We start from the raw sequence: 27,632 nt of genomic DNA, 5'->3' as shown, positions 1-27,632 counted from the left end.
TCACATGTGTCTTCCGGGTTATAAAACTAGTTGATAGCAGCAAGTCCCATAACTCTGACCTTCATTTTGGCCAAATTATGCCCCTTTGAACTTAGAAAATTCTGGTTAAAGTTTTGCGTGCAAGTACATACAGCTATTTCTAAAAGGCATATAGATTTGAAACTTACTTTTTCTTTATCTAGATCAATTACTAACCTCACTGGATCAAGTCCCATAACTCTGGCATGTATTTTGGGCAAATTATGCCCCCTTTTGGACTTTGAAAATTCTGGTTAAAGTTTTACATGCAAGTTTCTATCTCCAAAACTATTGCAGATATTGAATTGAAACTTCACATGTGCCTTCGAGGTTATAAAACTAGTTAAGAGCAGCAAGTCCCATAACTGATATGCATTTTGGTCAAATTATTCCCCCTTTTGAACTTAAAACTCTTTTGATATTTAACCTTTTTGGGTAATATTTTCCTGCTTCTGGGACAATATTTCGAATAGTCGAGCTTGGCTGTCTTACGGACAGCTCTTGTTTTTAGTGGTTGTCACAATAGACTTGACAATGATTATATCTATAAGATACAAGTGTCTCCAAAGTCAAGACCTTGTCTTGACATTGGCAAACATGTAAATTGATATCAGTTTGGATACATTCTTCTGTAGTAGTTAAGGTGTCAGCCACTCAGTACAGAGGTTGCGGGTTCGAATCCCACCAGGGTACGACCGTAACTTCTCATAAGACACCTGTTGTGATTGTTTTTATATATCATATTATGAGGGATCCCAAAGCCTGAGGAGGACCCCCATATTTAAAAAGTAGAGATTCCTTTGGGAACCTTGTTCAAATAAGTTAGTGTCTAACCCTGCTACCAGTAGTACCAGTCTGCTGTTTACTAAAAAAAATGGCTCAAAAGCAAAGCAAGCTGATGATATGTATGATGTCGTCGGCAGCAAGTACAGTAGGACCCGGTGGTTCAATTCACCTGTTTCTACTATAACACTGCCTGGTAAAAAGTACCTATTTTATCACATATTTAAATAAAAGTCAAACATCAGCTGTTTTTATCATGTTATTCAGTGACAAATACGAGGAAAGACTTCAATCTGTATAATCACTAGTATAAGTAAAACAAAGTTTTATTCAAAATACTAATTTTAGTATATCTGTATGACCCCCAAAATTTGGAAATGACCCCCAGATGTGAAACACTGGGGTCACAATGATCCTCATTTTCAAAAGTCAAGGGAAAACGCTTACCATGCTATAGACAGATCAATCCGCCTTCCAGATTTTAGCCATATCTCGTTAGCGGTGGAAAATTTTGCCCTCTTGGATACCCCATTACATCATTCTCTAATCTTAGTAACAGTGTTTTTACTTTTTATGCCCTCGGCATCTACTGATGCGGGAGGCCTGATATAGTGATTGTCCTGTCCGTACGAGGTTAACCAAATGGGACCGTTTCGTCTAGCATCAATACCCCTTACTAGAATGACTTGATACTAATGCAGATGTAACCTGTGACCATTCTTCATCTTCAGACATCACCAGACCTCCATTTGACCTTGAACTTGACCTCGTTTTGGACTTAGGTTGCTTTGTATCGACAAGGATGTCACTGGGGGCATCAAGCGTTTATTGAACGCAGCTTCTTGTTTTTACTAATTTTAGGGGTTTTCACACCAATAAAATTATTGAGAACGGGTCCAGCAGACCCAATTTGAAAATTGTGAAAGACCCTTTGCAAAATTTTGTGAACAGGTCCAATATTCGGTACCAATTATCATGATTATATAGGGAAAAAATCGCAAGTAAAGATTGGATGATTTTATGGTAGACACTAAGTATACAGTACATCCTGGAACTAGGGGCGGATTAGCAGCCGGGAGGGGGGGCACACGAGTCTAACGGCTTGTCACCACATGGAGGTACATTGGGTACATTTCTCTGGGTTAATTTTATAAAGGAGTCAGAAGTTGTATTTGCTTTTATCTGAAGTCAGCCAGGCAGTCTGCCAGGTTGAACATGTGTCCCCCTAGAAACCTGCTCTGTTTTTAACCTATTTTTTAATACAACCTTTATATACTCCTTCTTTATGCTTTTATCAGGCTGGTCACATTGCCTGATCGGGCTTAAAAGCCCAATCAAGCTATTATTGCCTGATCGAGCGTAAATTTATGAAAAGAAGAGTGAAATTATGGTCATATCACATACAGTGACTTTATGACGATTCTTGAAAGTCCTAAACTTGGTACATTTTTAGCTCACCTGAGCACGAAGTGCTCAAAGGTGAGCTTTAGTGATCACCCTGTGTCCGGCGTCCGTCGTCGTCCGTCCGTCCGTCCGTCGTCAACAATTTGACTGTTAACACTCTAGAGGTCACATTTTTGACCCAATCTTAATGAAACTTGGTCAGAATGTTACCCTCAATAAAATCTTGGACGAGTTCGATATTGGGTCATCTGGGGTCAAAAACTAGGTCATCAGGTCAAATCAAAGGAAAAGCTTGTTAACACTCTAGAGGTCACATTTTTGGCCCAATCTTAATGAAACTTGGTCAGAATGTTACCCTCAATAAAATCTTGGACGAGTTCGATATTAAGTCATCTGGGGTCAAAAACTAGGTCATCAGGTCAAATCAAAGGAAAAGCTTGTTAACACTCTAGAGGTCACAATTTTGGCCCAATCTTAATGAAACTTGGTCAGAATGTTACCCTTAATAAAATCTTGGACGAGTTCGATATTTGGTTATCTGGGATCATAAACTAGGTCACCAGGTCAAATCAAAGGAAAAGCTTGTTAACACTGTTGAAGCCGCATTTATGACTGTATCTTCATGAAACTTGGTCAGATTGTTAATATTGATGATCTTAAGGTCCAGTTTGAATCTGGGTCATGTAGGATAAAAAACTAGGTCACCAAGCCAAATCAAATGAAAAGCTAGTTTACACTAGAGGCCACATTTATGACCATACCTTAATGAAACTTGGTCAAATCTTGATGATCTGTAGCTCAAGTTCAAATCTGGGTTAGGTGGGGTCAAAAACTAGGTCACTAGGTCATATCAAAGGAAAAGCTTGTTAACACTCTAGAGGCCACATTTATGACTATATCTTCATGAAACTTAGCCAGAATGTTAAACTTGATGATCTTTAGGGCAATTTTGAATCTGGGTCATGTCGGGTCAAAAACTAGGTCACCGGGTCAAATCAAAGGAAAAGCTAATTAACACTGTAGAGGCCACGTTTATGACCATATCTTAATGAAACTTGGTCAGAATGTTAATCTTGATAATCTTTAGGTCAAGTTTAAATCTGGGTCAGATGGAGTCAAAAACTAGGTCACTAGGTCATATCAAAGGAAAAGCTTGTTAACACTCTAGAGGCCACATTTTTGACTATATCTTCATGAAACTTAGTCAGAATGTTAAACTTGATGGTCTTTAGGTCAAGTTCGAATCTGGGTCATGTCGGGTCAAAAACTAGGTCACGGGGGTCAAATAAAAGGAATAGTTAGTTAACACTTTAGAGGCCACATTTATGACCATATCTTAATGAAACTTGGTCAGAATGTTAATCTTGATGATCTATAGGTCAAGTTTAAATCTGGGTCAGGTGTGTTAAAAAACTAGGTCACTAGGTCAAATCAAAGGAAAAGCTTGTTAAGACTCTAGAGGCCAGATTTATGACTGTATCTTCATGAAACTTAATCAGAATGTTAATCTTGATGATCTTTAGGTCAAGTTCGAATCTGGGTCATGTGGGGGCAAAAACTAGGTCACCGGGTCAAATCAAAGGAAAAGCTAGTTAACACTTTAGAGGCTACATTTATGACCATATCTTAATGAAACTTGGTCAGAATGTTGATCTTGATGATCTTTAGGTCAATAGGTCAGGTGAGCGATACAGGGCCTTCATGGCCCTCTTGTTACTAAATAAGTACATTTATGATGAAAAAATCTTTAAAAATTATATTGTTTTATAATGTAGAAAGTGAATTTTTTTCTTGCTCATTACATCAGATCTCCATATGACCCTTTGATAAGTTTACAACCTGCAACAGTATGCAATTACCATGCCTATAATGTTTTCAATTTATTGAATTAAGACAATGTTAAAATTAGAAACATGGAATTAAGGTACAGTACAGTCAGCGTGGAACCTAAAAAAACGCTTTCGTTACAAAATAATTTTGGGTGGTCAGTCGGGTGGCCGAACACCTGACTGAACCTCACAGTCATGAACACTGTGGTTCGTGATGGCCTGTCGCAAGCGTAGTTTTCACATGATGGACTGTCATGATCAACATCTTATTTTAACATTAAATGTATCAATTTTAGCAGTTAATTATGATACAATTTACTTTCTTGTAATATATTATAAATATATTTACTGTACCTCCGAGACATTGTTGGTGGACACGTATTGTGTCTTTCTTTTGTTTCAGCGGTGAATGCGTAACTTCCACTTGTTTATGACATTTATATTTATTTTAGTTAATTTGTTGAAACTGACAAAAATACTTTCTCCAATTCAATTCAATTCACAACATATTTATTCCCTGTTATTTACACATGTCAAATTTTGACATATTGTTGGTATATTTTAAACAGAAAGGTCTGCACATAATTGTTAGTGTTCAAATAAAATAGTGTTATCTGTCAGTGAATATGATTCTGTTCTCTTTTTTTTCTCAACTGTAACAATATCTAGATACAGTCATGACAGTCAGACCACAATGTAATATGCAAAAAATAATTAATCTGTCAATCGATTTCAAATAACATACTGTATCAGAATTAAATCTCGAAGTATATCACTTTAGAACTTCTGATGTGATAAACAATTGTTTAGCTCGACTATAGTCTAGCTTAGATGATTATACTTGCCCTGGCGTCAGCGTCACACCTTAGTTAAAGTTTTGCATGCAAGTACATTGTACATATGGCTATCATTTAAAGGCATATAGCTTTGAAACTTATTTTTTCTTTATCTAGGTCAATTACCAACCTCACTGGGTTAAGTCCCATAACTCCAACATGTATTTTGAGCAAATTATGCGCCCTTTTGGACTTAGAAAATCCTGGTTAAAGTTTTACATGCAAGTTAATATCTCCAAAACTAATGCAGATATTAAATTGAAACTTCACATGTGTCTTTGGGGTTATAATACTAGTTGATACCATCAATCCCATAACTCTGACCTGCATTTTGACCAAATAATGCCCCCTTTTGGACTTAGAAAATCGTTAAAGGTTTGTGAGAAATTAGTTAAAGGTTTGTGTGCAAGTACATACAGCTATTATTTAAAGGTATATAGATTTGAAACTTATTTTTAGCCCACCATCATCAGATGGTGGGCTATTAAAATCACTCTGCGTCCGTGGTCCGTCCGTCCGTCATTCCGTCCGTCCGTCCGTCAGTCCGTCCGTCCGTCCGTCCGTCCGTTAACAATTTCTCGTTATCGCATCTCCTCAGAAACTACTGGGGGGATTTTGACCAAACTTTGTCAGACTTATATAAGGAAAAACTTTGAAAATCTTCTTGTCCAAACCGCAAAGCCTAGGACTTTGATACTTGTAATGTAGCATCATCTAGTGGTTCTCTACCAAGTTTGTTCAAATTATCCCCCTAGGGTCAAAAATTGCCCCGCCCCGTGGGTCACATGGTTCATATAGACTTATATAGGGAAAAGCTTTTAAAATCTTCTTGTCAATAACTACAACATTCAAATTTGGACCACATGTATATTTTTGAGTGGCAAGATGAACCTTGACATGAGTTGACCTTGATTTTGACCTAGTGACCTACTTCCCCATTTCTATAGCTACAGCCTTCAAATTTGGACCACATGCATAGTTTTGTGCACTTGAAAAAACTTTGACCTTGATTTTGACCTAGTGACCTACTTTCACATTTTTGAAGGTACAGGTATCAAATTTGGACCATATGCATAGTTCTGTGTTTCAAAATGAAATTTGACATTGATTTTGACCTAGTGACCTACTTTCACATTTTTGAAGGTACAGTCTTCAAATTTGGACCACATGCATAGTTTTGTGTTCCGAAATTAAATTTGACCTTGATTTTGACCCAGTGACCTACTTTCTCATTTCTCAAGCTACAGCCTTCAAATTTGGACCACATGCATGGTTTTATGTACCGAAACAAACTTTGACCTTTACATTGACTAGTGACCTACTTTCACATTTTTGAAGGTACAAGCTTGATTTTGACCTAGTTACCTACTTACACATTTCTCAAGCTAAGCCTTCAAATTCGGACCACTTGCATAGTTTTGTGTACCGAATTAAACTTTTACCTTAAGATTGATCTAGTGACCTACTTTCACATTTCTCGAGCTACAGCTTTCGAATTTGGACCACATGCACAGTGTTGTGTACGGAAATGAAATTTGACCTTGAGCTAGTCAGTAAGTCTTGAAATTTGGAACACTCAAAAATGGCACTTGGTGGGCGCCAAGATCACTCTGTGATCTCTTGTTTCTTTTTCTAGATCAATAACCAACCTCACTGGGTCAAGTCCCATAACTTTGACATGTATTTTGGGCAAACTATGCCCCCTTTCAGGGGTGTGGAAATCCCAGTATTTTTCAGTTGTCCACGGACAAATGAGACTCAAAAATCTACTTGTCCGCAGTCAAAACTTACTTGCCCAGATTTTCAACATTTAAGCATGCATGAAACTAATAGTATTTCTTTGTTTTTGGACAACAGTCTACAGGTCATAATAAAAACAAACATAATAAAATGTAATACTTTAACTGTTTTAAAACATAAGCGGGGCCTCCGTGGCCGAGTGGTTAAGGTCGCTGACTTCAAATCACTTGCCCCACATCGATGTTGGTTCGAGCCTCACTCGGGGCATTGAAATCTTCATGTGAGGAAGTCATCCAGCTGGCTTAGGGAAGGTCGGTGGTTCTACCCAGGTGCCTGCTCTTGATGAAATAATGCACGGAGGGGCACCTGGGGTCTTCCTCCACCATTTAAAGCTGGAAAGTCGCCATATGACCTATCATGTGTCGGTGTGACGTTAAATCCAACAACAAAAATAAAACATAAGCTCGCAACACTTGCTTGTGTTTGTCCGTGAGGCAGTCGAACATTAAACCAAAATGCCTAGAAGACTGCCCATCAGCTCTTTGTGCTTTGACTGTTGATTTTGTCGGCAGACGAAGTTGTAACAACGAATTTGTGATAACTGTTTTACGTTTCCTGTTTCTGTTCGTCGTGTTACCATGTGCAAAATAACTCGAGACCGAGACAGGGAACCAATCAGAACACAGAAAAAGAGATGCTAAATTTAGACACAGTATGGTTTTCCCAAAACTGCTGAAATCTGGAGGCCGTCGGCGGGTGAAACATTTGTTTTGTATATCAAATTCGTTTATAAACTCCATAAACTTGAAGCAGTGTTCAGCGTTTCAAAATTTATCCTTTTCTCATTTCAAACTAGAAAATTTGTGCTTGTCCGCAGACAAACGGAATGCAAAAACTCACTTGTCCGCCGTCAAAAAGTCACAAGTCGGACATAGGAATTCCACATCCCTGCCTTTTTGACATCAAGTCCCATAACTCTGACCTGCATTTTGGCCAAATTATGCCCACTTTTGGTTAAAGTTTTGCGTGCAAGCACATACAGCTATTACTTAACCCTTAGCCTGCTAAATTTCTAAAATGGACTAGTCTGGGTAATACCATCTATTATTTTAAGGGATGTTCACTTAAAATTCACTGACTGAATAGTGAACAGTGCAGACCATGATCAGAAAGGCAGAATCATTTGCCGCCAGCAGGCTAAAGGTTAAAGGCATATAGATTTGAAACTTATTTTATCTTTTACTAGATCAACTACCAACCTCACTGGGTCAAGTCCAATAACTCTGACATGTATTTTGGGCAAGTTATGCCCCCTTTTGGAATTAGAAAAATCTGGAGAAAGTTTTGAATAGTCAAGCATTGGCTGTCTTACGGACAGCTCTTGTTATTTTTTCTCTTAAATTTGCCGGAGGATTATTGTTTCAGTAGCGTAACGCAATGATCTTTATATATTTTGCAGGTACAGCCGTTGACACGCAACGTATATATTTTTTGTACTTTGTTGAATTTCTTTCAGTTTAATGTTCATTGCAATTTGTAATTTGTATTCTGTAAATAATTTAGGAGTTTTCTCTGCATTGTTCTTATTTATTATGTCCCCTTCCTCAGTTGTTTTTGCCCTGTCGATCCTTCCGTCCGTAACAATTCATTCAGGGTTCCCATGCTTCCTGGAAAAGTCCTTGAATTTTTCATTTCATTTTCAATGCCTTGAAAGTACTTGAATTTTAAAGAAAGAGCAGAAAACCTGGAAAAAGTCGGGAATTTTGTTCTTTCTGTATGCTCAATATTGTATTTAAATAGAGAAACACCGGCATTGCTATCCCTGTTCTTGAAAAATTTGCGTCTTCAACTCTTCACATCAGTTGAGATTTTAGTGGTGTTACACCTACTTAGTCTTAGTTATCTTTCTTTGTAAAGCGTCTGGTTTATTTTGAGCAAATAACTTTTGGTTATGGTTAAAAATTTCCTTGTAAACAAGTTTTTTTAGTTGCAGTTGAATTGATAAAATCGTAATATGAGTCCTGTTTTTCAGTTTGATTAAATTTACATGTACTGTACCCCCACCTATGAGGTTCAGAGGAGGTATGTTGGAGTCTGTCCATCTGTCCATTTATGTCTGTCCATGATTCTTTTGAACCTTACTCTATTTAAACTATTTGAAGGGTTTTGATGGAACTTTACAGACTGGTAGTATAGGACATGAGGATGTTCACATTACAAGATAATATAGCAAAGGGGAGATAACTTGGACCTAGATATTTTCCATTATGTCTCTTAAACAGTACTACTTTAACCAAGTGACAGTGAGCGAGGCAGAAGTATTAATCCCCTTTAGGGATAGCTCTAGCTTATTTTCTTAAAGTTCTAGCACCTATTAAAGATCTTTGAGGCAGTGAAAGAATTTCTCTTCTGACGGGACTTGAACCTACAATGTCTGGATCAGGTTTGGGCGCTCTATCTTTGAACCACGAGGTGCTCTATTAGTCCTTGAATTTTGTGAAAATGTCCTGGAAAAGTCCTTGAATTATTTCCACGGAAAAGAGTGGGAACCCTGTTCATTTTCAGTCAATAACTGGAGAACCATTTGACCTAGAACTTTCAAACTTCATAGGGTGGTAGAGCTGCTGGAGTAGACAACCACTATTGTTTTTAGGGTCACTCCATCAAAGGTCAAGGTCACAGGGGCCTGAACATTAAAAACCACTAGGCCCAGAATGTTGAAAGTTAGTGGAATGACTGGACATGCCAAGTAGATGATACCTATTGTAGCCAACCATCATTCAGAGTCAAGCACTGAGAAAAGTCGAGTGTGCTGTATTAAGGACAACTCTTGTATCTTTGTCAAGTTATTATGCCAAGTTTAATAACTAGACAGATAGTCTTTATCACACAGTCTATAGCCATTGAATAAGTTGAAATTGAGAAAATTGACAACTTACCTGCTCAATAAGTAGAGTGTTTTAAACGTCGAAAGTAATTTGCTGTGACAGGCATTTTTTAGCTTGACTATTCGAAGAATAGTCTAGCTATTCTACTCACCCTGGCGTCGGCGTCACACCTTGGTTAAGTTTTTGCATGCAAGTACATACAGCTACCATTTAAAGGCATATAGCTTTGAAACTTATTTATTCTTTTTCTAGGTCAATTACCAACCTCACTGGTTCAAGTTCCATAACTCTAACATGTATTTTGAGCAAATTATGCCCCCTTTTGGACTTAGAAAATTCTGGTTAAAGTTTTACATGCAAGTTACTATCTCCAAAACTAATGCAGATATTGAATTGAAACTTCACATGTGTCTTTGGGGTTATAAAACTAGTTGATAGCACCAAGTCCCATAACTCTGACCTTCATTTTGGCCAAATTATGCCCCCTTTTGTACTTTTGAAAATTTTGGTTAAAGTTTTGCGTGTAAGTACATACAGCTATTACTAAAAGGCATATAGATTTGAAACTTATTTTTTCTTTTTCTAGATCAATTACCTACCTCACTGGGTCAAGTCCCATAACTCTGACATGTATTTTGGCCAAATTATGCCCCCTTTTGGACTTAGAAAATTCTGGTTAAACTTTTGCATGCAAGTACATACAGCTATTACTAAAAGGCATATTGATTTGAAACTTATTTTTTCTTTTTCTAGATCAATTACCTACCTCACTGGGTCAAGTCTCATAACTCTGACATGTATTTTGAGCAAATTATGCCCCCTTTTGGACTTGGAAAATCCTGGTTAAAGTTTTGCGTGCAAGTACATACAGCTATTACTAAAAGGCATATTGATTTGAAACTTATTTTTTTCTTTTTCTAGATCAATTACCTACCTCACTGGGTCAAGTCCCATAACTCTGACATGTATTTTGAGCAAATTATGCCCCCTTTTGGACTTAGATAATCCTGGTTAAAGTTTTACATGCATGTTACTATCTCCAAAACTAATGCAGATATTAAATTGAAACTTCACGTGTCTTTGGGGTTATAAAACTAGTTGATAGAATCAAGTCCCATAACTCTGACATGTATTTTGGGCAAATTATGCCCCTTTTTGGACTTAGAAAATCCTGGTTAAAGTTTTGCGTGCAAGTACATACAGCTCAGGCCCTTCCCCAGAAATTTTTTAAGGCGCTGGGGGTAAAGTTTGCGTGGCGGGATAAGGGGTGGGTGCGGGAGGGGTTTCCCCTCACGTGTTCGATTATTTTGTTTTAAATCGAACCCAAATGGTGCTTTTTTAAGTATATCATATGCAAAAAAACACAACAACATGTATTTCATTACTTCTACATTTTTACATAATCATATTACCATCAATATATCATATACACTTAACAGATGTCCACTTCTTTTATATGTATTTTCGAACAACACATAATTATTATGTCCTTCCACTTCTTTTGTACTAACACTAACAACACATAGGTATTTTTGTTTTCATATAACGGTAAGTGTCTGTCTTTGGCTCTGTGCCATTCCTTTACTGTACCACTGAAATTAAAGTCATTCAATTTTTGTCCCTGCATGGACACCATGAGTAAGGCATTAAGCACTTTCATGCTCACCAGTGAATGGTGGGTGGTCTTTACACATTCAACTGCTGAAACCTCTCTCACAATCTGAAAGTACAAAAAAAGAGTATTTGTTATTTTCCCAGAGCAAGGATAACCAAGGATGGATTTATATTGTAAAAGTTCCTAAGATTTGACATTTATCTTGTGTTCTTCTGCACAATGAATTGCAACAGTATTTCTGTTAAATATTTGTGGGTGTTAACAACACCATTGCAGCTTTTTTACACACAGAAGCAGGTTCTGTATTTCAAGTTTAACTACTGTATTTTACTGCAAGCAGCAAGTTTCAGAAAGAACATGTATACACGCCAGCTGTGGAGGTTGGTAGAAGCAGTCCCACTGTAGCGACTTTGCTCAGGTTTGGGTGAGACTCGGACAGATTACCAACAATCCACTCCATGGTGCGCAGTGTTCATCTGTGGTAAGGGTGGCTTTCGCCTGTGCCCATTCAATAACCGCCCGGTCTTCTTCAAGGGAGAAGAGTGATGAAAGAGCCTGAAATGAAACATAAGTTACAATAACATGTTTCAATGACTTGACAAAATGAATCATAACTTTTTTGTAGTTGATAAGTTTCTTGTTTTTTTTTTCTTCTAAAATTCTTTGGACCATACATGATGCTGTAAATATAGTCAGTAAATTAATAAATCAATGTTTATTTAGCATAGAAATATTGACTTCCTTGAAATACAGCAGAAGAGAATTCATTCATCCCTTTTATCAACTAGCCCAGTTCTTTACGTGAGAAAGTAGGCAGTTGCTTATTTGGAACTGGTTTTTCCCAGGAACGATGCATGTTTACTTTGAGAGATACAAAAGCAAAGTGAAACAAAAAATATCATAGTAGATAAAGTTTAATATTTAGAAATTAATAGCACCTTAAATAATGGTAATTAAACATCCACGAAAAAGTTTGCTTCAGTTCATCCGGAACAATGATTTCAAACTTCAGTCAAAGAATCACTGGTCATTTTAATACAGTTGCCTTTCTCTGCTAATTATTACTCGATAACAATTAACTTACCCATGCATTCCGTCACCAACTGTTATCCCATTTCGTTGCAGAGACTAATTATAATATTTAACTAATTATAATCCAATCACTCCTGCTCCAGTTAACCGCAAACTTGTGAAAACACAGACTTTCATCAACACGTGTCGTCTTTAAACCCTTATCAGTACACGGTAAACAGCTAGCTACACTGTGTATTCATAAACTTCCCCGATCGATATTTACCTGAGCTATCTCACAGGGATGAAATCGCTTACTGATTTAAGACGCTGCGCTAATAATTGAGGCACCGCGCGGGATAATTAAGCGCTGCGGGAAGCTGTATTTCGTGTTTTAAGCGCCGCGGTAGCTTGGCGCCTTATGCGGCTGGGGAAGGGCCTGCAGCTATTACCAAAAGGCATATAGCTTTGAAACTTATTTATTCTTTTTCTAGGTCAGTTACGAACCTCACTGGGTCAAGTTCCTTAACTCTTAACATGTATTTTGAGCAAATTATGCCCCCTTTTGGACTTAGAAAATTCTGGTTAAAGTTTTACATGCAAGTTACTATCTCCAAAACTAATGCAGATATGGAATTGAAACTTAACATGTTTCTTCGGGGTTATTAAACTAGTTGATAGCATCAAGTCCCATAACTCTGATATGCATTTTGGTCAAATTATGTCCTGTTTCGAACTTAAAACTCTTTTGATATTTAACATTTTGGGTAATAATTTCCTGCTTCTGTGACAATATTTCGAATAGTCGAGCTCGGCTGTCTTACGGACAGCTCTTGTTTGACAGTTTGCCAATCTCGAAATCAAACTTTTTCCGACTCCCTGTTTACCAGCTTTGAACCAGCGTAATGAAAATTAATTTTAGAACTGCAAACATGTGCTTGATAGATTTTTTTTTTCAAAAAAATATTTGTTTCAGGAGTTGCTGCAGCTGGAAAGCCTGTGTAAGCAACTTTACGAGACAGCGGACACAAATCTTCGCACTGAGGCAGAGAAAGCACTGGTCGCATTTGCAAACACTCCCGACTGTTTGAGTAAATGTCAGCTGCTGCTGGAAAGAGGAAATGTAAGAAAATTATAGTTTTTACAACCATGGTTCTCATTGTTCTTGCAGATTGATAGAGAGTGAACACTATGTATAACAATCTGCATATGAGCCGTGCCATGAGAAAACCAACATAGTGGGTGTGCGACCAGCATGGATCCAGACCAGAGTGCGCATCCGCGCAGTCTGGTCAGAATCCATGCTGTTCGCTTTTAAAGCCTACTGCAATTAGAGAAACCATTAGCGAACAGCATGGATCCTGACCAGACTGCGCGGATGCGCAGGCTGGTCTGGATCCATGCTGGTCGCACACCCACTATGTTGATTTTCTCATGGCACGGCTCATATGGCAAGTTATGAAATAGCCACTTACTGTTCGTTAAATAAAAAGGAAGTCTGATTGAAATATTAAAGTTAGGAGATTTACATGCGCTAGTCTTAGTTTTAGCTTAAAGGAATGAAATGTGTTTGTTGTACAGAAGTTGTTGTTCAGGATGTTATATTTTTGTAACATATTCTGTTTACAGTGTGTCTGATTTAATTCATTAAGTTTGGCTTGTGTTTATTTTACAGTCTCCCTATGCACAGCTTCTGGCTGCCACCACTCTGACAAAGCTGGTCAGCCGAATCAACATCACATTACCCTTGGAACAAAGAATTGATATAAGTAAGTGTAGGCTTAATACCTCAGTAATTTCAACTGTTTTGTTTCTTTTGTATTAAGCTTGCATGAGTTGCACTATTTGTTCTTTCTATCTTTACTAGTCAGAATTAGGAAGAAAACATGCTGTCTTTAGAGGTAACATCATGGGCAAAAGGTCTGGTTGTGTAATTCTATTCTGAGATGTCAAAATTTGTGGTAAAGGTTAGCATTCTGCACAAAAAAATTTGCCCTTGTGGCTTAATGAATGTATTATTTGCTAGCCCAGAAATAATTTAATTTTGTGATGATAACTTCGATTGTTCTTTTTTCAGGAAATTATATTTTGAATTACTTGGCTACAAGACCAAAACTAGTTCATTATGTACTGCAAGCACTTGTCCAGGTATGTCATTTATTTTGACTTAAAGGTGGATAATCAGATTTTGGCCATGTAACGGATTTGTTCGAAACTTTAGCATCTGATCATTTACACTCATTTATGTTCACTTAACACTTAATACAAATTAGATTTTCACTGGAGGTATTTTTAAAATTTCATTTTCCTATCCTGGTTGCCCAACCAAGATAGAGTTATTTTATCATAAGTATAAATTTGATAAATATACTTTGCCTAAGGAAATGTATAAATATTAGACATATTGTAATATATTTGTAAAATATTTGCATTAAAAATTATGTATTTAGATGGAATTCATTAGAAACGCAAGTTTGAAAAATTATTGTTACCTCCCTTTGCCTATCTTGGTTGTGCAACCACCAAGATAGATTGGAAATAAATGAATTCAGAAGCTACACACAGCTTTTAAACTTGCATTTTGGTTCAGATTGTTCAATAGTTGATATGTCTATCAAATGCAAATGTAAAACTAGACATTGTATCGAAATAAAAAGAAATACCCAGCTTTTTATATACTTTAATGTTAAAGGGGAGTAATTACAAAATTTTATAAAAATAATAAAATATACATTTCAAATAGGAATCTAACTCTATGTAATCGGTCTTTTTGTTCTCTACCAGAATATACAAAAAGTAAAAAATGTCATTAAATGTTGTTTAAATGTGATTGACCACCTTTAAATTGCATGTTGTATATAAGATAAATTCATGTCAGAGAATTTTTAAGTTTACTTTGAAACTAGATTTAAATGATATGCTTACTTTAAAGTAATACTATTGTATACAATAATATATGGTAAGGAAAGACAGTGGAATTATACTTTTTAACATATCGCAAGGTCAGTATTTTAAGTCCCCTTCTGGCGATTCACCAGATTTAAAGAGTAAGGAAAGCCTGAAAATGAAGTAATTATATATGAAAGTCATCATTAAGCCTTAAATAACGCTGAAAGAATTTTTAAAATCGGACAACTATTCAAAAAGATATGGCAGTTTGAAATTTAAGAAAATGGCTTATAATGGAGGCAGACATTTTAGTGTGTTTATAACGTCATTTACACACTGCTGAATAATTGAGCCGTGCCATGTGAAAACCAACATAGTGGGTTTGCGACCAGCATGGATCCAGACCAGCCTGCGCATCCGCGCAGTCTGGTCAGGCTCCATGCTGTTCGCTTTTAAAGCCTATTGGAATTGGAGAAACTGTTAGCGAACAGCATGGAGCCTGACCAGACTGCGCGGATGCGCAGGCTGGTCTGGATCCATGCTGGTCGCAAACCCACTATGTTGGTTTTCCCATGGCACGGCTCATATTTTCTTTCATTATAGCTGGGAAAAGTAGAGAAATGATTTTACAGTAATAAGTAAAAGCTGTTCAAATGTGTATCTTAAGATCTAATAAATCCGCCGTTTGTTTTTTGTTGCCATGGAAACAAAATGGCAGCCAATTTGACCAAACATTTAAATGCTCATAACTCTATCATTTTTACTACGATTTTGAAAATTCTTTCACTTCTTTAAATGATTTAAGAAATCCCAGCTGACAGAATTAACATTAGAACAAAGTTGACTTTCCCTGTAAGATTCTTTTCTCCGAGTTTGTCTGTCACATGTGGGATCTGGAAATTTTCTGGAAAATTGGTTCATGGATTGATGGCAGATGGGGAACATGCATGTCCTATCATTTCATTGCTGTAGCAACAAGTTGCCATGGTAATAAATAATCCAAAAACATGATCAGTTGTATCATATGTTTGTCCCCTGAAATTGAAATTAATAACTGTATTAATGAATGGTATAATTTAGCAGTTTAATCTGTCAGGATATCATTTGTTTTTCAGTTATTTTCTAGAATCACAAAGCTTGGTTGGTATGATATAATCAAAGATGAGTATGTGTTCCGTAATGTTGTTACGGATGTGGGAAAGTTCATTCAGAGTGGCTCGACACAACACGTGATGATAGGTGTACAGTTACTCTCTCAACTTGTGGTTGAAATGAACAGAGTTACTGAGGTAAAAAACTGAAACTTTGGCAACCTAAGTGCTTCTTCTTGCCACCACTGTAACATTGTAGATGAGGCATAAGGTGAGGTTACAAGTTTTGGCAAGGCTGATTTTGCTTTCACAGAGAACAGTACTGAAAAAATTGTTGGCTCTCTTCTTGAGAATTACATTGTATTTGTAGAAGCTGTGTTATTTGTGGAGAACAGCATTGAAGCTAACTAAATGATGTTGCATAACTGAATCACTGTTCGAAACCCAACCAGTATTCTTGTTATTAAGCTTTATAATGTGTTCTTACGGCATAAATGCACATCATTTTGGAATTATATTCCTTCTAGATACAATTATTATGTTACCACATTTGCAAAAATATATATGGGATTTTAATGATTTTATTAGACCAGATTTTACGTTAATTTTTTATTTTTTTCAACACAGTTCAGTCTTTCTAAGACACTTTTACAAACAACCCCGAAGGAAACAGACATATTGACGCTAAAATGAATCCAAATTATTTTTTCCTCAGGCAGAAGCGAGTCGTTCCCTGACCAAGCACAGAAAGATTGCATCATCATTCAGAGATACACAGCTGTTTGAAATCTTCCAGCTTGCCTGTTCTCTCCTTCGAACTGCAGCTGGTAACATCAAAACACTTGATTTCTCCGATGAGAACCAGGTAAATCTTGCTTTATTTAGCAAAATGTCAAGACCTTAGATATGGTGCTGTTGAACATTATGATGTCCTTGTCATAAAAGATTATGGTAATGAGGGATAAAACATCTTTTTAGTTGGGACATGAATTTAAAATATTTTAGGTAGTTTATTGATTGATGGGATTTTACTTTTGGCAGAATCTACCAAAATATGTCCTCCATAATCTGTCAAACTCACATTGTCAATTCCCATTTAAATACCAGGATGATTGTTTGGTCTAAATAAATTATTAAAATGTAAAAGCAAAAACACAAACGTTTTTTTTTTTTTCCCGTTTTCCATTCTACCTTGAAGTAATTTGTCTTTATTTGGAATTAAATTTACTTTTCACAGCATGGTTTACTGTTACATTCCCTCCGACTTGCCCACAACTGCTTGACATTTGATTTCATTGGTACATCGACAGACGAGTCATCTGATGATCTCTGTACTGTACAAATCCCAACAAGTTGGAGAACTGGTAAGATTTCCGAAGCATAGACTCCATTTTAAAAGGAAATACAATGTTGTTCATGAAAAAGAAGTTGTATATATCGAACAGATAATAAAAAATGATGCCATAAAAGTGTTTGACAGTATTGTCTAATAGATAAAATTGACAATAAAAAAGTTGAAGAAATTTTAACCTAGCAAATTGAGGACATGTTGGCAAAAGCGTGAAAATGAAATATAATTGTCTTTTAAGTATCAGTTCTCTCCAGGAATGGTAGGAACATGTCCAGCCGAGCAAAAGCAGATGTCGGGATTACCTCCCCTGGCATCCAGTCTAGGCTGATACTGCTGGAAACAGTACCAGTTTAAGTAATCAACCAGCACTGAATACATGTGGGAATCTGTGACTGAAAATTAAACTCTGGGCCTTAGCATTCGAATGGAACCTGCCAACCGCTGCAGAACTGACACCATGCCTGTCTATGCCTGTTAAGGAAATACAAAAACTATTGTACATAAAAAATATTCAGATACTGTTAAAATATTTTAACAGATAGTTTACAGTATTAACCTTTAGCATGCTAAATAAATTGTCGTCTGCTAAAATTGTAAAGTTCATTCAATTTGCTCCAAAATTGGAAGAAATATTGTCAGAGTAGCAAACAGCTTGGAACCTGATCAGACGCCGATTTAATCGGCGTCTGATCTGGTTCCAAGCTGTTTGCAAAGTCTGTTAAATTCGCCTGCAGCAGGCTAAGGGTTAAAAACCCAACAGAATTTGATCTGTAAAACTTTATGGAAATATATAAACAAACAACTGTGTACTTGGTCTTTAGATTGTAAGGTATGTTACATAATCTTTACATTATGCTTTTTTTATTTCAGCATTTCTGGATATTTCTACTCTTCAATTATTTTTCAATTTGTACTCTGGACTTCCATCATCATTATCACCAATGGTAAGTGCTAGCAAGCTTTATGTATGCTGGCAGGACAGAATGTGATCTTTTTACATTTATATGAATAATGAATTAGAATCACAAACGGGTACTGGTGTGAAATTCTCAGAAATTGTCGGCATTCCAATTTGGTTAAGTTTTTGTCTGTAAGCTGGTATCTCATTACCCACTTGTGGGAATGGATTGAAACTTTTGCTGTGCAAGATTTCATAACTCTTCTGCATTTTTACTGAATTATGCTCCTTTTTATACCCCCACTTTGGGGGGGGCATATAGATTTGCTCTTGTCTGTCTGTCCATCCGTCTGTCCTTCCGAGAATGTTGTGTCGCGCCTAGCTCCAAAAGTATTTGACGTAGAGTCACAAAACTTTACACGAATGTTGGTCAGCATGTGAAGTTGTGCACCTGGGGTTTCGCATCCGGATTCATTCAGTCATGTAGAAGTTGTGGCCCCTGACTTTGTAAAAATTGGTCATTTTAGTGTGTCGCGCCTAGCTCCAAAAGTATATGACATAGAGTCACAAAACTACAGGAATGTTGGTCAGCATGTGTAGTTGTGCACCAGGGGTTTCGCGTCCGGATTCATCCAGTCATGTAGGAGTTATGGCCCCTGACTTAGTAAAAAATTGGTCATTTTATTGTTGTGTGGCGCATAGCTCCAAAAGTATTTGACCTAGAGTCACCAAAGTTTACAGGAATGTTGGTCAGCATGTGCAGTTGTGCACCTGGGGTTTCGCGTCCGGATTCATTCAGTCTTGTAGGACTTATAGCCCCTGACTTAGTTAAAAATTGGTCATTTTAATGTTGTGTCGTGCGTAGCTCCAAAAGTATTTGACCTAGAGTCGCCAAAGTTTACAGGAATGTTGGTCAGCATGTGCAGTTGTGCACCTGGGGTTTTGCGTCCGGATTCATTCAGTCGTGTAGGAGTTACGGCCCCTGACCTGGGAAAAAATTGTCATTTTAATGTCATGTAGTGGGGGCATCTGTGTCCCATGGACACATTTCTAGTTCAACTGAGCAATTTTTTGGTTGAATTTTTGTTATGTAAGCTTGTAGCTTAGTACCCACTTACAGAAATGGATTGAAACTTCCATGCCTGGACACTGACATGCATGGCACAGGTTCAGTAACTCTTGTTTTGCATATTTACTAAATTAGCCACTTTTTCCTCTTGAATGTTTATTCAGTTATCTTTCTTAAGTGACAAGGCTGTTGAATAGTCGAGTATTGCTGTTCTCTTGTTCTTTGTACTAAAGTACATGTGATCAGATGAGTACATAAAATCAAAGTTTATTGACAAGTCACTGTTACATTAGTGAAAAACTGCATAACATGGGTATATACAAACTGGTAGTTTCTACTTTGAATAGGAACTAGTGGTTTTCAGAATTTGTGCACTTTAACTTCTTTGGTTACTGTGAAATCATTAATATTCTTGGGGGACTAATTTTTGTGGATTTTGTGGTTGACTCAATCCACGAAGTTTAATCCCAACAAAACAAGTAAAATTTTCATTCATTTTATGTTCAAAAGTTGAAATCTACAAATTTATATCCCCACGAAGTGCTGTTTTGACCAAAACCACGAAATTTCATGCCGCAGAAATTTAATGATTTTACAGTATACTATTTTAAAATGATATTTAATTTTATTATAGTTAAACAACATTTCGTCTTACATGTTTCAGGCTTTATCGTGTTTGGTGCAGATAGCGTCTGTAAGGCGTTCATTGTTTAACAATGCAGAACGTGCCAAGTTTCTGAATCACATAGTGAATGGTGTTAAAGACATTTTAGAGAACCCACAAGTGCAGGGTTTATCAGACCCTAGTAATTATCATGAATTCTGTAGACTGTTAGCCCGGTTGAAGTCTAACTATCAGCTTGGAGAATTAGTGAAAGTAGACGATTACCAAACAGTGATAAAACTTATAGCGGAATTTACTGTCACAAGTTTACAGGTAAGAGAAAATGAGAAAAATGCCTTTCTAGATAAAGATATGAATTATAGTTTGCAGTTAGGGTATAATCAACATGTATATTTCTGCAAAGTGTGTCTAAAAGGATGTTTTCTACATTGATTTGGACTGTAGTTAAGTGTTTCCTAGCTAGCTCAGTGTAGAAAAAAAATCGAGGTCAAATGACTGCTTCCAAGACACCTGATCTAAATATTGTTTGGGCCCATCAGTAAGTTGAGCACAAGTCTACTATTCTGGAGGTCTAGAGTCTGGTTCCATGTATTAGATGATAGAAACTAATACTGAATCACTCTCAGATTGATGGGGGGGGGGAGTTGTCAAGCAGGATGGTACTGGTTAAGTATCCTTGAACTTTGGCTAGGTAAGCAGACTACTATTACATAATAGTGTTTAGAAGGGAATAGGCCCATTTCAGACTTTATCTGGTAGTATTGTGCATGTCATTCTGCCATTCTCTGATTCATCACATGAATGTCTACATTTGAAAATCTAGAGAGATCACTGAAACAATTGAGTTTTGGTGAAATTGATTGATTTTAAATTCATGAGACTTTTTGCTGTTATTACTGAATTAAAGAATTCTACTCTTGTATTTAACAGAATAACAGTAGTACATGTGGATGCATGTCAAAAATGAGTGTTTTGATTAGACATGCTGATGTTGTGACTTATATATTGCAGATGTGGCAGTTTGCACCCAACAGTGTTCATTATTTACTAAGTCTGTGGCAGAGAATGGTTGCATCGGTACCATATGTGAAGGCATCAGAACCTCATATGTTAGAAACATATACTCCTGAAGTGACACAAGCTTATATTACATCTAGACTTGAATCTGTACATGTGGTTGTCAGGTAACAGCACTATATTAACTTGAATTATCACAACTAAATATAGAGAACAAAGGCTCAGTGAGCAGGGGCACATACAGGACTTCACTGTGGTTGCTGACTATGATACGAACTTACCCTTGACCACAGAGGGTTCGAAACAATTTTTTTGTGTGAGGAAGTTCTCTAGTTAACATGCAGTTTGTGGTTAGTTCTACATAGGTGCCTGACCATGCCTGAAAAAATTCTCTGGGGCAATTTTGAGTCTTCCACATTAAAAGTTTTAAAGTTACCACATGGCTGTAATTCTGTCACTTTGACAGTGAACCAAACCAAAACCATGGAAATTGTTATATATAGTGTATAGTATACTAGTAAATTCTTGCTTGACTATGATTCGTTTTTAATGCATATTCAATGCCTTTTTCCTTTAAAGTAGTTTTTAGCTTGTCTTTAAAAAAAAATATCTGCGAGGTATTGTCTTCACTTGATGTAGACATAGACATTAGTTAACATTTTTCTTTAAGTCTAGTTTCTCTCAGAAACTGTAAGTCCTATATCTTTTAAACCTTGCACACTTTTTGACCATCATAAGTTGAGAACAAATATCAAAACCTTTAACTTTTAGAGAATTATGGCCTTTTTGTGCTTCCCAAAAATTTTGGGACGGGTTGTATGGCACTAAGAGTTGCCCTTGTCTGTCAGTCCAGACTGCAAGACTAGAGTTATGGCCCTTGACTGACTGGTAGTCAAAAATATGCATTAAAGGCATAAAAGTTTTTTTCATGTGTCAAAAAAGTATTTGACCTAGAGTCATGAATTTATTGTGCAAATGGTGTTATGTTTGGAATTTCACCTAGCCAGGCCAGAGTTATGGTCATTGATTTAGTAAAATATATGCATGAAGTGCTTAAAAGTTTACGTTGCAGTTATCTTGAAACATATTTCACCTAAAGTCATGAAACCATGTACAATACAGTGACTGGATGGGATGAGGCTACCAGTGTTCTTTGGACCCACATCAAGTCTTGAATACTATAGCTTTATATATTTTCATCATCAGTAGGAGAGTGAGAAGGCCAGTAGGCATAACTTATTGTGGAGCAATTTCCAACATTGGCACCAGAAGTCTGTGCTTTTGCTTTTATTAGAATCATTGTTTTTGCCCCAGTGGTACCTTATTTTCATTTCTGACTGACATTTATAGCAAAGCAAAATATTACATTTCAGAGATGGTCTAGAAGACCCTTTAGAGGACCATGGTGTTATATCACAACAACTTGAGCAGGTATTGTTGCCTTCACATGTATTAATGATGAGCTTTTTGAAGATCCTAATTTACAAGAACATTTTTTGAAAAATCAGTTTCTTAAGACTCATCTCAGTTATTTTAGAATCTGTTTCTGCAAAGTTATGGATGAAAAAGAAACTTGCAGGGTGTAAGTGTTCAACATTTTGTATACAAAAGTCAGCTTAATAAAAGCTTAACATATACCAGGGGTCTAGCTAGGTCCAATTTTTGGGGAGAAGTCACTTCTCCCTCCAGCTGACTTAGGTAGAAGTGGGGAGACTTTAGAGAGAAGTGGGAAGACTTTTCCTACTGCAATGCTATTGAGTGATATGAAAGGTGGCTGTAATTTTCTTGTTTCTAAATAAAAAACATTGAAGTGACCATTCATTTTCTTAGGTCATTTCCCTTACAGTGGTTATTGTTTCATTACAAAATTCTGAAAAAAGTCGTTTTCAAAATTCAAGCAGATGCTGTTAATCTAACCCGCCGATTTTTTATGATATCTGTATGAAGTATTTATTATTAACACCAAGTCACCACCTCGGTGATTAATATAAAACTGAAAATAAACTGTGTAAACTAGAAATACGTATTCAAATCAATTCATCGATGGAAATCAATTTAACGTAGGTAATACAACATACATGTCATTCTTTTACCATAGATAACAAATAATTTGTGTACAATATTCTAATTAATCGCATGGTTAATCAGCAATTTCTTTATAAAAACATTCTCTCTTTTTTTGCAGTCGAACATGTTGACAATTAAAACGCAAAGGGTCAAAGACGTAACCGCGGCGCTAATAGGCTAAACACAATCGACCCTGGTGTATCGGATAATTTGATTCGCTTTCACACTTATCGGGAAAATCTCGCAAGTACCTGAAGTAGGCGGAGCTTAAATTATGCTTTTGGCGTGTGTCTCTGTGTATTCAACACTCATTTTGACAATGTGCAAATTGTCAACAGTCAGGGTGGCGGTAATTAGCGAATGCGGACATCAAAGAAAATTGGGCGACTTGCATTTCGCTTTGAGGTTAGTTTTGAGCGAAGTTTGAAGTTCCAAAGCGCCTATTTCGCTCAAGTCGCCCACTCGCAAGAGCCCTGTATACTTAAGAAATAATTTATAGCAAAAGAGTGTTTTAACACTATGCACGATGAGCGGTAATATGTCAGGCGTAATAATTTCACAAGGGCGCGGCCCGAGTGAAATTCTTTGTAGGACGTATTACCTTCCATCGTGCATAAATAGTGTTAAAACATGATTGTGCTTTAAATTATTTCGATTCTTATATGCCCTTAATTTTAAAACAGTAGATAAAATATAGTAGTGCTCTATCTTGGTCGCAACAAAAAATTTTACGTCACTACACGTTAACGTGACGTCATTCTAGCATAAGCATGTTTTAACAGAAACAAGCATATTAGAATTGTAAATAATGTGCTTCTATTGTTAAAATCGTAAATGCTATTGTTTATATTCGATCAAATTGAAACTATTTAAAAATGTCAAAATATTTTAGTGTATGTATTTGTTTGATTGTAGCTATCAACAATTGGTCGCTGCGAGTATGATAAAACGTGTGCGTTACTTGTCCGCTTGTTTGATGAGTCAGCACAGAGATACCAGGAACTGATCTCCTCGGGAACACAGGGTGCAGATATGGCCGTTCAGGAAGGTAACCAAGACAAAGAATTCTTTTATTTACTGGTATTATGAAGGCTTAGTGGATAGAAACGTTTCAGAGAACTTTTGTTATGCCTCCCCCCCCCACCCCCCCTCTTCTTCGCCCCCTTCGAAAAAGGAGGGGTATATTGTATTGTTTTGCAGATGTCGGTCCGTCCGTCGGTTGGTATGTAGACCAAACCGTTTCCGGATGATAACTCGAGAGCGCTTGGGCCTAAGATCATGAAAGTTGATAGGGAGGTTGGTCATGACCAGCAGATGACCCCTATTGATTTTGAGATCAGTAGGTCAAAGGTCAAGATACCATTGAGCCGGAACAGTTAAACGGTTTCTGGATGATAACTCAAGGATGCTTAGGCCTAGGATCATGAAAGTTGATAGGGAGGTTGGTCATGACTTGCAAATGACCCCTATTGATTTTGAGGTCAGTAGGTCAAAGGTAAAGGTCATAGTGACCCGGAACGGCTAAATGGTTTCCGGATGATAACTCTAAGAATGCTTGAACCTAGGATTATGAAAGTTGATTGTGAGGTTGTTCATGACCAGCAGATGACCCCTATTGATTTTGAGGTCAGTAGGTCAAAAGTCAAGGTCACAGTGACCTCAAACAGTTAAATGGTTTCCAGATGATAACTCAAGAACGCTTGGGCCTAGGATCATGAAACTTGATAGGGAAGTAGATAATGATCAGCAGATGACCCTTATTAATCCCCCGCCACAAATGGTGGGGTGTTATAGGAATGGTCTCCGTCTGTCCGTAACACTTTCGTGTCCGCTCCATATCTCCTAAACCCTTTGAAGGATTTTCATGAAACTTTGGTCAAATGATCACCTCATCAAGGTGATGTGCAGAACCCATGAGTCAGCCTTGTCAGCTCAAGGTCAAGGTCACAACTCGAGGTCAAAGGTTTGAGCCTTCCATTTTGTGTCTGCTCTATATCTCCTAAACCCCTTGAAGGAATTTTATAAAACTTGGGTCAAATTATCACCTCATCAAGACGATGTGCAGAACCGATGAGTCAGCCATGCCAGCTCAAGGTCAAGGTCACAACTCAGGGTCAAAGGTTTGAGCCTTCCATTTTGTGTCCACTCTGTATCTCGTAAACCCATTGAACAGTCAGGGGTGTAACTGTTTTAAGTTATGTAACCTAATTCAGTTACTTTTTCAAGCATTTTATAACCTGTATTAGTTATAAAATATAGTTAACTCAGGTAAGTTATTCAAAAAAAGTCTTTTTGCTGTTCTCACAAAGTGACCTTTAAAGTGAAATTAGTAGCAAACTGTGGTTAATCAAATTCTCTTTTAGTCTGATCATGACCTGATAAGCATAATGGGATGTTAAGAGTTTTATAGCTTTAAAACTTCTGTGTAAAACTTTATCAGCCTTGCCTAAAAAAATTTACTGCATAGCTGGGAAGATAAAAGTTCAAGGATTCAGGAAATAATTGCATTAGTTTCATTCAAAATGAGGAATTGGCACAGGAGGGCTTTGTAATATTTTATGATAACTGAAATTAGTTATGAAAGTATAAGCAATAACTCAAATGGGTTATAAACTGCGATAACTTGAAACAGTTACACCCCTGACTGTTGAAGGATTTTCGTCAAACTTGGGTCAAATGATCACCTCATCAAGAACTCAATGAGTCAGCCATGTCAACTCAAGGTCAGGGTCACAACTCAAGGTCAAAGGTTTGAGCTCTGTATCTCCTAAACCGCTTGAAGGATTTTCATGAAACTTTGGTCAAATGATCACCTCATCAAGACATTGTGCAGAATTCATGAGTCAGCCATGTCAGTTCAAGGTCAAGGTCAAAGCTAAAGGTCAAAGGTTTACCCTTTCACTATCTATAGCAGTGGCGGGGGATTTAGCTGTCTTTCAGACTGCCTTGTTGGTTTTGAGAACAGTAGGTCAAAGGTAAAGGTCACAGCGACCCGAAACTGTTAAATGGTTTCCTGATGATAACTTGAGAATACTTGGTCCTAGGATCATGTGGTCAGTAGGTCAAAGGTCAAGATCACATTGGCCTAGAACAGTAGAACTTTTGTGTACAGTGACCAAATAATTTCTGATCCTTGTGCAATTACTGAATGCATCAAGAGGGTGGGGGGGCATTTTGTGTTCTACGAGCACTTGTTTACGTATACTGTTTATGCCTTGGCCGTCTGTCTGCATTTAGCCTGACTACACCTCTTCTGACAAAATGAAACCTGGCCAGATTTCCCTGAAAGCGATTGTTAATGAGGCCTTAGTTGTTTATATTGTCCACACCTCCTCCTCAGATGATTTTATGAAAGGAGACCATAGTCGGCGCTGAGATTGAAAAAAAAATCCAATAATTTAAAAAAAATATTTGCAAGCTCAAATGGTAATGTTTAAAAGCTTTAAAAAAAATTCTGTGATAGTCCACCTTCATGTCCAGGTTGATCTAGGCCTTCGTATCACTTTTGCATAAAGTTTACATCTGGCAAGAAAAAATGTCAGATTTTGTTGGCATAATAAATAGTAGTTTTATGCTGTTTCATTTAGACATGATTTTGTGACTACAAAATTCAGATAATGAAAAGAAATTTATTTGTTGAGATTTGATTTGGTGGAGTAAGGCAGCCAAAATCCACAAAGATACTGTCAGATTTCACAGTACCTGGTAGGATAGAAGATTGAGCACTGTCTTAATTTTAGACAAGCATTGATTTATTAATCCCCCGCCGTGGCGGAGGGATTATAGAAATGGTCTGCGTCCGTCCGTCCGTTCTTCCTTCCGTCCGTAACACTTTTGTGTCAGCTCCATATCTCCTAAACCCCTTGAAGGATTTTCATCAAACTTGAGTCAAATGATCACCTCATCAAGACGATGTGCAGAACCCATGAGTCAGCCTTGTCGGTTCAAGGTCAAGGTCACAACTCAAGGTCAAATGTTTGAGCCTGCCATTTTGTGTGCGCTCTATATCTCCTAAACCCCTTGAAGGAATTTTATAAAACTTGGGTCAAATGATCACCTCATCAAGACGATGTGCAGAACCCATGAGTCAGCCATGCCGGCTCAAGGTCAAGGTCACAACTCAGGGTCAAAGGTTTGAGCCTTCCATTTTGTGTCCGCTCTATATCTCTTAAACCCCTTGAAGGAATTTTATAAAACTTGGGTCAAATGATCACCTCATCAAGACGATGTGCAGAACCCATGAGTCAGCCATGCCAGCTCAAGGTCAAGGTCACAACTCAGGGTCAAAGGTTTGAGCCTTCCATTTTGTGTCCGCTCTATATCTCTTAAACCCCTTGAAGGAATTTTATAAAACTTGGGTCAAGTGATTACCTCATCAGAACGATGTGCAGAAATTATGAGTCAGCCATGCCAGCTCAAGGTCAAGGTCACAACTAAGGGTAAAAGGTTTGAGCCTTCCATTTTGTGTCCGCTCTATATCTCCTAATCCCCTTGAAGGATT

The 27,632-nt window shown here is 37.2% G+C and overlaps 1 protein-coding gene across 1 annotated transcript in view; it reads left to right on the top strand.

Moving 5' to 3' along the window:
• Positions 1 to 27,632, top strand: part of LOC123546778 (exportin-7-like) — a 72,040-nt gene that overhangs the window by 13,840 nt on the left and 30,568 nt on the right. The window contains exons 2-12 of the mRNA XM_053551088.1: positions 13,101 to 13,247; positions 13,800 to 13,893; positions 14,202 to 14,272; positions 16,129 to 16,302; positions 16,820 to 16,969; positions 17,342 to 17,468; positions 18,326 to 18,399; positions 20,087 to 20,359; positions 21,059 to 21,231; positions 22,438 to 22,495; positions 24,047 to 24,179. Of these exons, the coding sequence (XP_053407063.1) occupies positions 13,101 to 13,247; positions 13,800 to 13,893; positions 14,202 to 14,272; positions 16,129 to 16,302; positions 16,820 to 16,969; positions 17,342 to 17,468; positions 18,326 to 18,399; positions 20,087 to 20,359; positions 21,059 to 21,231; positions 22,438 to 22,495; positions 24,047 to 24,179 (1,474 nt within the window). The remainder of the gene's footprint in view (positions 1 to 13,100; positions 13,248 to 13,799; positions 13,894 to 14,201; positions 14,273 to 16,128; positions 16,303 to 16,819; positions 16,970 to 17,341; positions 17,469 to 18,325; positions 18,400 to 20,086; positions 20,360 to 21,058; positions 21,232 to 22,437; positions 22,496 to 24,046; positions 24,180 to 27,632) is intronic.

The sequence above is a fragment of the Mercenaria mercenaria genome, chromosome 9 (genome assembly GCF_021730395.1).
Source record: "Mercenaria mercenaria strain notata chromosome 9, MADL_Memer_1, whole genome shotgun sequence".
Lineage (NCBI taxonomy): Eukaryota > Metazoa > Mollusca > Bivalvia > Venerida > Veneridae > Mercenaria > Mercenaria mercenaria.
Note: the sequence above shows the minus strand (reverse complement) of the source record. Positions and strands in the feature narration are given on the sequence as shown.